A 14,261-nucleotide genomic window follows, 5' to 3' on the forward strand; every position below is an offset into this window, starting at 1 on the left:
TACAAATATCTTAAAATATCTTACGACAAAAAGGCAATTCATCCGTCAACCCTACTTCAAGATCATAGTTCATTTTTTTAACTTCATTGTTTTTGTTTGTAATATAATAGTTTAAACTTCAAAGTCAGTCCCGATCTTTGTTTTAAAAGATGAACCTCTGTTAAACCTAGCACTAACCTTTATTTTCCTCCTTCCTCAATGATGATTGTTTTGTAATCGTCACTCAGTTTTCCGTCAACAACACAATGTGTTTGTTATGTATGCATGTATGTAGACAAACGTTACAGTAAACGAATACGCTGTCTTGATTTAGACAATATAAAGATCAGAACATAAAAAAAATAATTTCAACTAAAATCGGGTTAATAATATAAAGCTGTTTTAAAAGGTAACAAGCCAGAGATAAAACAATGATTGTCTTTTCTTTTGGTTTTTACGCCGTTTTTCGACAGTATTTCAGTTATGTAACTGCGGGCTGTTAACCTAACCAGCGTTCCTGGATTCTATGCCAGTACAAACCTGTTCTCCGCAAGAACTTCCAACTTCCCTGCACGAATCAGATGTGGAGGACGAATGATTTCAGACACACTCTCTTTGATCAAATCGTCACGGAGAACATGCGCTTCGTCCGAGGATTGAACTCTCACACCCGCGACCTATAGATCTGCGCTCTCCCTACTGAGATAAGCGGGCGCGCTAAAAAAAAAAGATTAAGCAGAAACAGTAATAGCGGATAATTTTAACATTGCGGTCGTACATCAGTTTCTTACTGATTGAAAACCAAATTATGTCCGGTCATTAACTTTGTCATGCAAGGAATTTGCACAAAAGTCTAAGACTCACACGCTGAAAAGTCAATGTCACATGTTTTCTTTAAAAAAGATTATAAGTATTTTTATCTGGTATTTTTTTTGCATAAATTAAGGTCCATAACGACAAGAAAACGTTGAAAGTGCCGCATGTCACACCCAGAATCCTGTCCTAATTGTTAATTGTTAAACACTATACATTATTGTGAGCCGATACATATATAAGTAACAATTAACTAAATATATAATATCAGGTCAATGCCAAAATTCTGTTTGCTAAAAATAGTTCGTTAAAACAAGATAACACGGCCACAATGAAACAAGATTTTGACCTCGGACGATTTGAGTCACCGATAGAAAATCGGTATATGTTTTATTATTACTTTATTAGAAATTTAACTAAAAATTCTTAATATTTTACTTCACGTTTCAATCTTACAGTTTCATGCGGTTTAACAGGTTGTTAATAAAAAATGGCGAATGTAAAATTTGAACAGGAACATGGTCTCGATCTCTCTAATATCTAACCATCGTTTATATGATTTAAGTATACTAGTATTTGACATTATACATTTATGGAGTAGCTGGTCGGGAAATAGTTTTTACTGCTTAACGGCAATCCTTTCAGAAAATGTTTTATTACATGACATCAGAAATAAGTTTTACCCTTTCCTATTTAACTTTGAAATTTATTAGCACAGTTAATGTGTATTGAATATAGTATAGTCATATAGCACATATGGACCGGCGATTTATATAAGTAGTCATGTAATAAATACGTATAGCTTACTGCAGGGATAGACAATGGTACCTCTGTTATTACTCGGCCTCCTGTCCACCGCGTTGGCAGCCCCATTGACTGTTGTTCGAACTTGGAACGGCGGCTGCCAGGGGTCTTTCACAGTTCATGCCGACCATGAAGTACACGGCTGGAAGGCCCATCTCACCTTTACACAACCACTGGATAAGCTTGACGTATGTTTCAACCTTTCTTTTCCAAGTCACACCTGGCCCCAACAAATACCCGGTATATTACGCTTCCCATCTAAATGTACACTCAGTTTTGTTTGAATTAAGCATATACCTTGAAACAGTTTCGAAATAACAGAAATAAGTCACCTGTTAGACTAGAACTATCAAATAATTTTCTTAAAATATATATCAATTTAAATAAGACAGTATACTTTAAAACAGGGTTTAACAACACATTTCTGCAATGATACATTATGTAATGTACATGACAGAATCATTATCTTTATTTTCTTGAAGTAAATAACACACATTTTTGTCATTTTAATAAAGTTTAAACTTTGAACTATCATGGTAAAGTTCTAAAAGTATTGTTAAAATTTTGATATAGATTTGGAAAGCTATTGTGACCTCACACACACCGACAGAATGGATCGTTTCAAATATGCCGTGGGACCAAGATCTTAATTCAGGGGACGACCTTGTTGTTAATTTCAATGGTTTACTGGCCGGTGACAATGGATGTGCAGGGACATTTACTATAGAAGGTATTAAATTATGACTCCTTATATCAACCGCCGGTCTATAGTTTGTAATCTGACTGCCAGGGTCGTTATTCTTGTATGATTCGCAAGACGTTCCAGTGTTGTTTAAACCCCTATAAGCTCGATTCATGGATTTGCAAGAAGTCTCAATTTGGTTTATACCCGTATAGGCTATACGCATAAATATACTAGCATTCAATACTTGTATTTACATTTATTACAGTAGCTTGCTACAAATAAAAGTGGTTTGTTTTCTATGAGTATCAGAAAATAAAAATATATATCTTGATATCGATCTTTTAAACATCTAAATAGAACAGTCAAAAAAGGCCCGACCACGTTCAATAGTTGCTTTCCTCTACAAATACAGTTCCTGGTTTTTATTTAAAATATCGTTAAATTCAGTGAAAATCATATGGTTGTGTCGATTCAGATATGATCATTTTCGTCAAATAAATCATTTTCAGATAAAATTTACTTTTTTTAAAAAAATGTTCGCGTCAGATTTTAAAATAAATTTATAGATATGCCATTTTGTCCAATTGTTTTGTTCATGTAAATGACGTCAGATTGCGCGTGCAATCTGCTTGATATTGCTACGCCAATGTTGTTTATACGAACAGAAACGCGTTTTTCTTTCCAAACAAAATATGTAATACATATAAATGTTACAATGCACATATTGTGTAAAGTAAACAAATGCACTTTTTTTTGCACAAAATATACGTTCCCCGAGTATACTGGTCTGATGTTTGGTAAAGACGTAACTATCTGAATTTGAATTTAAGATATTAAATTGATAAATTAGGATAGAAATCTTATCGTGTTTTCACTATTTTGCAAATGACCCATTCAGTATTTCTGTTGAGTATGTTTTGCTGTCAAATTCAATAAATAGCCAAAAGGGATGAATATAGGATCGATGTTTTTAGGTTGTAGGTCCGTAATGACACTCGGTAATTGCCGTACGATTACGTTTTCTCCGTAAGTGATTTCGGCACTTTCCGTATGTTACTAAAACTCTTGCTCATACGAACTATATTACGACCGAAGAATGCCGAAACCGTACGGAAATTGCCGATTGACATTTCTGGTCCATTACAATAAACAGAGTTAGACCATTGTTTTTCTCTGTATGTATGTCTATTTCTTTGAGTTGTGTACTTCTAGGTGGATCTGCAGGAACCGCAACAAGCAGTGGATCCTTACCTACACCCACAGGCGGTAGTTCGGGAAGTGCAACGGTCAGTACTTCAGGTGGTAGCTCTTCCACAAATCCTGGTGGTAGTGGTGGCACTATTACACTGGCACAGACAGCTGGTACAACAAGCAGGGGAACAAATTCGAGTACAAGTGGTGTGCCAGTTTCCCACCTATGTACTGGTTGTGGTAAGACAATCATTCATAGATATGTCATTGCTTTAAAACATTCATAAAAGGATTTATTATGTACAAGTATTTATTCCATTACATTGATGATCATGATGACACTATCCCTTAACAGTATGTTCTGTTTCAATTAATTCTTACATGGCGTTTGAAAATTGACGTAGTAGATGAAAATAAGTTTTACATGTACCTAACTATAACACAAAGAAAAAAATGAAATGAAAAAAGAACGTGTTTATCTTTCTGTCTAAACAGTTAGTTCTGTTTCTATTTATTCTAGCACAATATTCACGATGTTTTGATTTGAAAATTGAATAACTTCTACCTCAAAACAAAACAAAAAAGACATATTCCTATTTTGTCTAGGCTCTGATATGAAATATAACTACAGAGAGGCATTGAGGCTATCAATTCTCTTCTATGACGCCCAGCGGTCCGGGAAACTTCCGGCGAATAATCCTATTCCGTGGCGTGGAGATTCGAACGTACATGATGCAGACGACGGTCACGATTTGAGCGGAGGATGGTATGATGGTAAATGACATAATTCATTATACTTTCTTTGCACCTGCTTGTGTGGGTAAACTGTCATTGACCGGCATGCTACCAGTTATTGTAGAATACTCAGAGAGCAACAGTTTAAGACAACGTTTACTAGTATATAGTTTTATCATTATATAACAAATACAATTAAAATACCGTCATCTGGTTAATATGTGTGTGTGTTCGGGTTTAACGTCTTTTTTCAACAATTTTTCAGTCATATAAACGACGGTGTCTACTTGTAGCAGTGAGCACAATGCCCAACTTTATAGTTCTGCCTCACTGGAATATCACGCCGTAGACACGGGGCATGATATCCCACCCAGTCACATTATACTGACACCGGGCTGACCAGCCTAGCACTATCCCTTTAATGCTGAGCGCCAAGCGAGGAAGCTGCTAGTACCATTTGTTTGCGTCTTTGGTATGACGCGGCCAGGGATCGAACCCACGACCTCCCGCACTCGAAGCGGACGCTCTACCACTAGGCTACCGAGGCGGTTCATCTGTTTAATAAATAAAATAAATATATATATTGTATTTAGGCATAAAGTATTGTGCGCACTAATATATGTGTACCCGGCTTTTAACAGAAATCTTTTTTATGTTAGGAGACATGTAAGTACCAACCACAGCTTCGGCCTACTGACGTACATTTTTTATTTTGATATTGCGGAATTGGAACAGAAGAAGAAATTTCATATTTTAACGAAAGCGGATAATAATATTCAAGATACATTTAGTTTCTGTTCATCTGGAAATGTTAGTTACTCACCCTTTGATGTCCCAGTATCGCCTGGTGTTATGAGATTCATCGAATTTGCCAAGAATATATTCAGCTCGCATTTCTTAGTGTTATTTCCGGAGCTATTATTTAACTATTGTTTAATGTTATTCATATTAAACAACTGCAAAGAAGCGAAACACTTCGAAAAAGACTCTCATAAGATCCAACCTTTGAAATACAATTAAAACGGTGTAATATAATTGCTTTGACGCCATTTTGCAAGTTCTATTCTCCTATACAGCCGGTGACCATGTAAAGTTTAACCTTCCAATGGCATGGTCAGCGACAGTGTTACTATGGGGCATGCTGGAGTTCAAGGAGGGATACCTAGCTGCAGGACAGAGAGATATGGCCTGCGACATGATCAGAACCCCACTTGACTACTTTCTCAAATGTTGGATACCCGATCAACAAAGAAATTATGTACAGGTTTGCATACTGTGAAGATTCTTATTATTTCCATGTGACTCGTGTCTAAAAACGAAACGTGCATCTAGTATGCTTAGAAGCTGTTCCCTTAAATATAAAATACAAAGTAGATGGGACGATTTGAAGAGGGCGTGTTAGACTGCTGTTGCTTTTTAACTTCACCAGTTTCTGCTTTTCTCTCGCGGGATATTTAGCACTCAAGAGAGTGATTGACTCAGCATAGGCATTATTGAGGTATTGTTGTCCGATCAGGTAGGAGACGGACATCAAGACCATGCCTACTGGGGACGTCCGGAGACAATGAACCAATGGCGCATCGGCTGGAGAACAGACTCCACATGCCATGGAAGTGATATTGCTGGAGAAATGGTTGCTGCAATGGCCTCTGGTTCTATGGTGTTTAAAGACATGTGTTCAGGTATTATTGTATCTATTGTATAAAATCAACATATCGGTAAACAACATGAGACATTCAATACTCGTTGATTCGGATGATGATATTTGAAATAATTTGACTTCTACCACAAATACCGAATACTGACGTAACTAAGTAAGTGCTAATGAAAAAGCTTCTTTTCCGTAACCTTAGCTTCTTTTCAGTAACCTTAGCTTCTTTTCAGTAACTTAAGCTTTTTTTGTGTAACAGATTTCAGTTATGCTGATAAACTTCTGGAAGCTGCAAAGGGATTGTACAAGTTTGGCATGGCCAATCGCGGGAAATACTCAGACTGTATCACTGTATCCCAGGACTTCTATGGGTAAGTATGGCTAAGGGAATCGTTAAAATACCGTTTGTATCACTTTATCTAAGAACATCTATAGGTAAGTTTTGCAATGCAAAACATGGGAAATACTCATACTGTAACACTGTGTCTAAGGACTTTTATGAGTGACGTTGGCCGGATGTACTCGGTTTGTATCACTATATTTGTAAACGATACATGAAGCACAAGAAACTGATAAGGGTGCAATACTTTTAATGATTAAAGAAACTGCTGGATAATGAAACGGAATTCTAAACACATGTAAAATGCACGAATAAATAGAGATACCCATGAGCCAAGGAACACGTTTAAGCAAAACAGTAGTTTGTGTAGAAGCTTGTTGGGGGAATTGTTTTCATGTTGAACGAAAAAGGCTGAAAATGAGACGTTTCACCGTTTGTACGCCATAGTGTCAAGAATGTCAAAACAGTACACTGAAAACAAATATGACAGAAAACAAATAAACATTTGGTGGATGTAGTCAAAGATGTAGATAGTAATCTTTGTCATAGTGTTAGAATAGAAATGATACAGCTATGTGATTTTGTCTTGATTACAATCATTGTTTGCCGTTCAGATGCAAATTATAATATCACGAGGGCGCAGCCCAAATGATACATTTCCCTCGAATGTCGGCTCAAAACAATAATCTTATTTAACAATATAGTCACTGTTTAGAATATTTCATTTCTTAAGTAATGTCTCAGTTGATTTTGGTGTATGAAACGCACTTTTGGTTCTTAAATTGATGCCTTTTAATGCTATATGACAAATTGACTGTAACGTAAGGACATTGATTTTGCCATACAATTCTGTATTGATTCCTTAGTTCGGACAGTGAGCAAGACGACATGGCAGTGGCAGCAGCTTGGATGTACAAGGCTACTAAGGATCCTGCCTATCTGACTGATGCTAAATCTTTATACCAGGGCGACAGTACACCATGGTCGTTCAGCTGGGATGGTGCTAATGTCGAAGCTGGAGTATGCTGTGATGACATATATCAATCGCAATTAATGTGAAATTTAACCATTGAAATATATACCTAATGCGTTTTTTTAAATATGCCAGAAGCCTTTATTTTTATGTAGCCGAGACAAATATTACAGTAAAGCGTTTTAAAAGGTATTGTCAGAGGGTGAGAAAAATGTGCAGCTAAGCGGTTAAAGTGGCACCGTGACTGTTGACAAAAATATATACACCTAAAGGTAATGCTCTGTGGCTACAAGAACAAATATAAAGAAATTTGTGATTTTAATTTTGGTTCGAAAATTCTGCGAAAATGATAATTTGAAACAACACCTACCGTAATGATAATTTAACTATCAACATTACAGACTCTGTCTTTAAAATAATCATCATCACCAGTTTTGCAACAATCCTGCTCAGTACTTAAAACCACAAGCCTTAGGAGTATTTCTAGAAGTTTCTTAAAAAGTATTATGTACTAAAGAATATCTATTTATTTATGTGTGTGGTGGTGTATGTGTGTGTGTGTGTGTGTGTTGGGGGGGGGGGGGGGTGTAACGTAACACCGACACAATTATAGGTCATATGGAGACTTTCAAGCTTTTGATGGTGGAGAAAGACCCAAGATGCCCCTCCGTGCATTATTTCATCACAGGCGGGCAGCTGGATTCAACCACTGACTTTCCTGGAGCACTTCCTCACATAAAGAATTCAGCGCCCCGAGTGAGGCTCGAACCCAAATAAGTAAGGGGCAAGTGATTTGAAGTCAACGACCTTAACCACTTGGGCACGGAAGCCCCTAACTTTACAGTTCCGTTTATGTTTATGAAGAATCGATATATAACGAACGGTAACTCATTATCACATGTTAGATTAATGTTGGTGTAATGATTTTGATATTTATTGTCATATCTACATTTAGTTATTACTGTATCAACTTACCGGTGACGACAAATACAAGATGGAAGTTGAAGCTCTGGTAGGATCTTTCATGCCTGGAGGATCTGTTACCCAGACACCGTGTGGACTGGCCTGGAGGGACAAATGGGGACCAAATAGAGATGCTGGTAATACATGCATACAGTAAAGTATGTATTAAGCAGTCACTCAAGGAAAGGAGCAGAAGCCTTTTGAGTGTTTAATACAAATTATTTAATTAATATGAAAGCACATACTTAGAGGTTTCCGTTAACCACTTACAGCTTTCGCATGTTTGACTGTATTTCGAGCCTCTTGTTTAAGTTGCACGTGACGAACATTGCACTGTGCTTTCTGAGATTTGGTATCAATCTGAATCCGCTGTGTTCGTATATGTTATGGCAAATCCTTAAGTGTACTGTCTAATTCAATGCCGGACATACACTTAATAGCTGTTATAATGAATGTTAGAAAGCCGACATAAGTGGAAATATACGAGAATGACATATACAAATGTCATTTTGATTTTAAAAAATTGAAAATATCATCATCTATTGCTAGAAATATTGTGAGAGGTAAAATATTTGCCTGTAGAAATGAAAACAACTTAAAACCTTTTGACTTTTTTATCACTTATGTTTGCATAACGTTAAATTTACTTTTTTTTGCAGCTAATGTGGCTTTTATAGCTACAGTAGCAGCTAAGTATGGCATGCATTCTGACGAATATAAGAAGTGGGCGTTGTCTCAGATAAATTATCTACTGGGGGATAATAAACTTCACATGAGTTATGAAATTGGATATGGACAGTACTATCCCAAGCGCCCCCATCACAGGGGAAGGTAACTCGTATTTTAGTTACTGAACCTTCTGTGTTAGGCCATATGTTTGGATAAGCTATAAAATTGACTTTAACCTTATGCGCTGTGTTACATGTGAGGTTGCTTAGCCATAAGCACGCTTTTTCTTTTATTATAGAGGAAAGTAATGGTTTTAATTAGTTAGCCTTGTGTGTTCTGTCACCCGTGAGGTTGTGTACCTATGAAACTACAATTCCCTTATTATGAGGAAAATATACTCTAAACTGTTAAGTACGTGTGAGCTTGCCTTCCTAAACACCAACTTTTCTCTCATCATAATGGAATGTATAGTTTTTAATTTGCTGTGTCACATATAAGATTGTCTAGATATAAACTAGTTCAGGATGTTTATTGTTTCTTTTAGTTTGAGATATAGAAATTTTTGTCAAAGTAGGACGGCTGTGTTTCTGTATAATAAATCAAAATCTTCCTTTTTGGTTTTCCTGGTGAAAAAAAATATATATAAAAAGTTATATCTATCTATTACAATATAATTCTAATATTGTAAATTCACAAACCAACACAGGCTTGTCAAACTTCTTCAGTCGACAATATATGAAATACACAATGATATATTAAATACGGAAATGACGTCGACGCGCCAAATGAACGTCGATTTTTAGATGCCACAAATGGTTAATAAATTTGCATCATGAAATGATACGTCTTTGTATGTTCAAATACTAAACATTATTACACAATTCTTCAATGTAAATTTCTAACCAATCCGTAAACTGTAACAGTGCAAAGTTCTCATATCTCACTAAGTATACATTTAAACAAGAAATATTTAAAGGTTTAAAGTTCAAATTTTAAAAACTTTTAGCGTATAAACGAAACTTTGCTACGAAACTTCAAAATTATTCAAAAATAATTTCTGCACCTAATACGATATAATTGCCTATTACATGTAATTTAATTAATAAGTAAAGCTAGAAGCGGTTGAACACAACTTTTAGTTCCTGTGCTACCAATGGTGTGTGCGTTTGGGGCAATGCTGACAATCCAAATGTCCTTCTTGGCGGTCTGGTAGGAGGCCCCGACGCAGGCGACAACTACAATGACGACAGGCAAGATTATGTCAGGAACGAAGTTGCATGTGACTACAATGCTGGCTTTCAGTCATCGCTAGCTGGTATATCTTCTTCTTTGTCATATTGCTTTATTTATTTACACTTGAAACATGGCTTTTTGCTAAAATCAAGGTCATTGTAGTTTCAAACAGTGAAAATATCATTTTTATTTTTCACTGGTACGGAACTACACCTGAATGCGAAAGAATATGAATTATAAATAATAGAATAATTTCATGCAAAATATAATTAAGTAAAAATATAGATGTATAGGAATACTAACAGGATCATAATTATACACATTCTATCATACCAAAGTGTAACAGAAATCAGGAAACGTAATAGAACTATTTACAATTGTTCAACAAAGATATGCTGACGTCACGACATTATGACGTCATGATGCTATGCACGTGACGTTGCGCGGACAAAATGGATATAATTTAGTCAAAACCATTGCATTATAGTGTTCACTCGGTGAAATATATTTCGATCTTACATGAAAACAAACAAATACCCTCTATATATTACGTCAAATACAAAAGTCCTGCCAAATCGACAGGGATTTTATGTATTGAGGGCGTTTTGAAAAACGTCGTGGAAAAGATGTAGTTTTTATTACGAGTGTAAACTTGTACAGAACAATATTCAAGCATTTAAAGTAGTAACCAAACACCTTTATTTATACAAGTGGCAAACAATTAATAGCGAGCCGTCCGACAGTGGTCTCAGGACGTATAAGTCTCGTAGTTCTTATTACTACAGGTACAATAGTAAACTATCATAGCGATTCCCTCTCCTGGCTGGCATTATTAATACCACGTGACCATAAAAATCACATGACCGTTGCAAAGAAGTTTTAAACATAATTTTCAATTTAATGTTTTATGTTTTTACCCAAACTAGCGTTAATTATCTAGGAAATGATAAAAATATCAACTACTTAATTTTAAATACAAACGAGGAAAAATTGATTTATCAAAATATCCATTTGCCGACATTTTACAATGCCTTTATGTATATAATTTGGGGGTTCCCGAACTTACCCGGTACCTGTTTGAGGTTTCTATATATTATTATCAATGCAACTTTTTGTATATTTCAGCACTGTCGTATTTTGCAGATAAGAGTGAGCTTCCACCAGCCCCGCCAGCAAAATGTTAACTGGGTAACATATGTATGAACTGGTTTATTTGTACAACAACCGCTAAACACAAAATAAAGATTTTCAACAAGACACTTTTATTTATGATATTAAATTATGTGAGAAATGGCCCAAGTCAGTAGTTTTATCTTTTATACCAGAACAGTTTTACCTGTATTTCATGAAAGATTCATTACAAAGTAAATTTTACCTATTATTTTATGCTAACTGGTGAAATGCTGAAAACTATCAGTGAGATATTTCTCTATATCACTCACAGTGCCTAACGTCTTTTTTTCCAGATGAAATTATCTCCCTTGAAATATATTCTTTGATTACCTCCATTTGTTGCCTTTAGAATTACTGGTACCCTATGATTATGCTGATACTCAAGCCATACACGAGTCATGTACAGCTAGACAATGCTATATAAAACAAGCGAGCTATAATAAAGTTTGCAAAAGAAATAACAGTAATGCTCTAGAAATGTCACCTTGGTTGCTTGGCCTTACCATTCATGTAGCTATAGATGCGTGTGTGCTTCCTCCACTTTTCAACGGTTCACTATCGTATGGTAGATTTTACTGGCGGCAGCACATTTAGTTGGTTATTGTCTTAGTTAATTATCACAAGACATCAACTCAACCTTACGTAATAATATGCCAGCATTTTCGTCGAAGTACTTTCCCAGCCAGTTGTGTTCCAACTTCCATCTCTACTGCAGCTCCTAGACCAATATTTTCAAGCTATTTCTATTGAATCCATGACGATATTTTATTCTGCAGCTTCATTTACCAAGGACTCTCGGATATTCCTCAGTTGTTTACGTTTTCCGTTTTTTTTTTTAAAATCTGACCTTCAGCGTGTATTTGTGGTAAACAAAGCAAACTTCCGGTTATTCAACGAACTGACGGCATTGACCCGAAAAGTTTTAAATATGCTTACTTAACTACTGACATTTGCCACTGTCTGTTAGCCGCAGGTTGTGTACACAAAATATTTAAATGCAGTTTTTGTTTTTAAAAACAAAATGGCGTCGTGTTGATTTCACGGACCTAATCACCAATATTCGATATCAATATGCCTAGGTGTCCATTGTAATTTAGCAGATGCATCATATGTAACACTGTAACCAAAATAAATCCGAATTTCGTCATAAAGTAATTGGTCTTATTTAAACATGTAAGCAGAAAATTCGTTAATCTGCACAAATTAGCATAAAATTTAAAGAAAATCTGTTTGTTTTCAGTGAGATATCGAAATATATCTTCACCAATAAGGGAGACAATTCTGATATTTTCACTCAGACTCCGCCTTCGTGAAAATATTCAGTTGTCTAAATCTTCTATATATTTGCGTTATTTTTGTTAGTTTGAGTGTCAAACAGCCTTTAATGTTGGAGAAGACACCGGATACCTTCCTCGTCTTGTTTCAGGTATGGGGGCACCTGGGTAGAACCAACGGTTTTATGATTAATATTTTTCAAGGCATGGACTGTTTATTAAAGCTACTAGCCCACAGTTTGGGTGGAATTTTCATTTCCACCCAGTTTGGCATAGACTGTATATTTATGTACATAAAAAGTGGGTGAAAATAAAAGTTAGATATTGGTTAAAATGCAAGAAGAATGTAACATTTCTGCATTATTTCAAAAGCGTTGCAACGGTTTACTAGCTTCTGCACAATATTTTCGGTTATTTATAAGAATATCTTGCAAAAATAGTTTGTACCACTAGTCACATTCACTGATCTCACTTTTTTTTATAGATTTTTGAGAGAAATATTTTTCGCATATTAAAATGTGTGGGTGAGTCCCTTTACTTTAATGTTTACAGAATTTGTGGCCCGACCCTACTGCTTCCACTGTCTTTATATACATACATGTACTATGTGCAAAACAAAGTATGTTTAAAATAAAATAATGAGAGAAATTAGGTTATGAATAGTGTGAAAACACCAACAATGGTGGGTATGAAAGCTTAATTTGTTTCTGTATAATTCTATCGCCTTCTGCTTCTTTACTTTTACTGGCTATGGCAGGTTACAATACGTCGATGTTAAAACTTTAGTACTAGTATACGAATGAAACATTGGTTCACAGTCGTGATTTATTTTCAAATGACGACATACAAATAAACATAAGACAAACCTTGTAGTTTGCCTCCTGGCCTAAGACCACAGTTATTTTTACTATGTGTTCTATATAGACACTGGACACTATTGCAATTTTGCATGCATTCCAACCCCCCTACAAATACCTGAACTCAACAGAACTATTCAAGAGAAAACAATTCCAGCCACAATAAACATGGGGTTGACCGGCTCTTTTTTCACCATTTTGAACCAAATCTTCTTCTTCCGGTATCGGTGCAGGGCCAAGAAATGACATTGTCGCATCACATGCGTATAAAGAATACTCTCTAGATGGCCGCAAACAGGCAAAACAGGCCCTATCAAAAAGTCATGTTATGCATATTCTGACATTCTCATTCTGTCAAATTGTACATGTACCTACTATTTCATATCTCCTCTATTAAATTATGCAATTTATTGCAGGTCTTTCACTCAAAAATTCACCAATATTCACCATCAAACATAGGAACTATTTTCCGCGTAACCACTTCCTTATAGTGGTCAACCAAGGGCAAATAACTGTGGTCTTGTGCCTATTTAGACCTATTTTTCTCTTTAAACTAAAAAAATATTTTACCAGTACAATCTCAGACGTATAACAAATTGAATCTGAAAGTTTCATCTTTGTTGAACAATGCACTAAGATTTGACAGCTTTCAATGTTACACATGGTATCGGTCAAATCTGAGCAAAAAAAAAATATTCGCGTACTTTTCAGATGAAAAAAAACCCCGCAAAATTCTATAACTTTTTCGTTTGATGAGATTTTCACCCAAAATAAAAAACAGCATGTTTACTTATTATATATCTATCCAGATTAAGAGCCACTTCAAGTTTGATTACAATTACACTGTTCCAATTTTAGTAAAATTATTCATATTACAAAAAGCACGTCGAAACGTGTCGTCTACTCATACGAAAAAGTAAA

The 14,261-nt window shown here is 35.5% G+C and overlaps 2 protein-coding genes across 2 annotated transcripts in view; both read left to right on the plus strand.

Annotated features, from left to right (window-relative positions):
• Window positions 1-14,261, plus strand: part of LOC128546059 (uncharacterized) — a 160,238-nt gene that overhangs the window by 80,127 nt on the left and 65,850 nt on the right. The window lies entirely within an intron of this gene.
• Window positions 1,114-11,291, plus strand: LOC128550624 (endoglucanase A-like). The gene is made up of 13 exons (XM_053529971.1): window positions 1,114-1,173; window positions 1,605-1,784; window positions 2,170-2,326; window positions 3,494-3,712; window positions 4,079-4,246; window positions 5,284-5,471; window positions 5,724-5,889; window positions 6,118-6,229; window positions 7,065-7,218; window positions 8,127-8,271; window positions 8,794-8,965; window positions 9,943-10,118; window positions 11,162-11,291. Exons 2-13 carry the CDS (start codon window positions 1,614-1,616, stop codon window positions 11,218-11,220), a joined length of 1,887 nt encoding a protein of 628 aa, XP_053385946.1. The 5' UTR covers window positions 1,114-1,173; window positions 1,605-1,613; the 3' UTR covers window positions 11,221-11,291.

This window comes from Mercenaria mercenaria, chromosome 18, assembly GCF_021730395.1.
Source record: "Mercenaria mercenaria strain notata chromosome 18, MADL_Memer_1, whole genome shotgun sequence".
Lineage (NCBI taxonomy): Eukaryota > Metazoa > Mollusca > Bivalvia > Venerida > Veneridae > Mercenaria > Mercenaria mercenaria.

What these genes read in the sequence shown, in the direction of transcription:
- LOC128550624 (XM_053529971.1), top strand. Translation starts at nt 1,614, where the DNA reads ATGGTACCTCTGTTATTACTCGGCCTCCTGTCCACCGCGTTGGCAGCC. An exon ending in GAGCGGAGGATGGTATGATG is followed by an intron (nt 4,247 to 5,283) that starts GTAAATGACATA and finishes TCTCCTATACAG; the next exon opens with CCGGTGACCATGTAAAGTTT. An exon ending in GTTTAAAGACATGTGTTCAG is followed by an intron (nt 5,890 to 6,117) that starts GTATTATTGTAT and finishes TTTGTGTAACAG; the next exon opens with ATTTCAGTTATGCTGATAAA.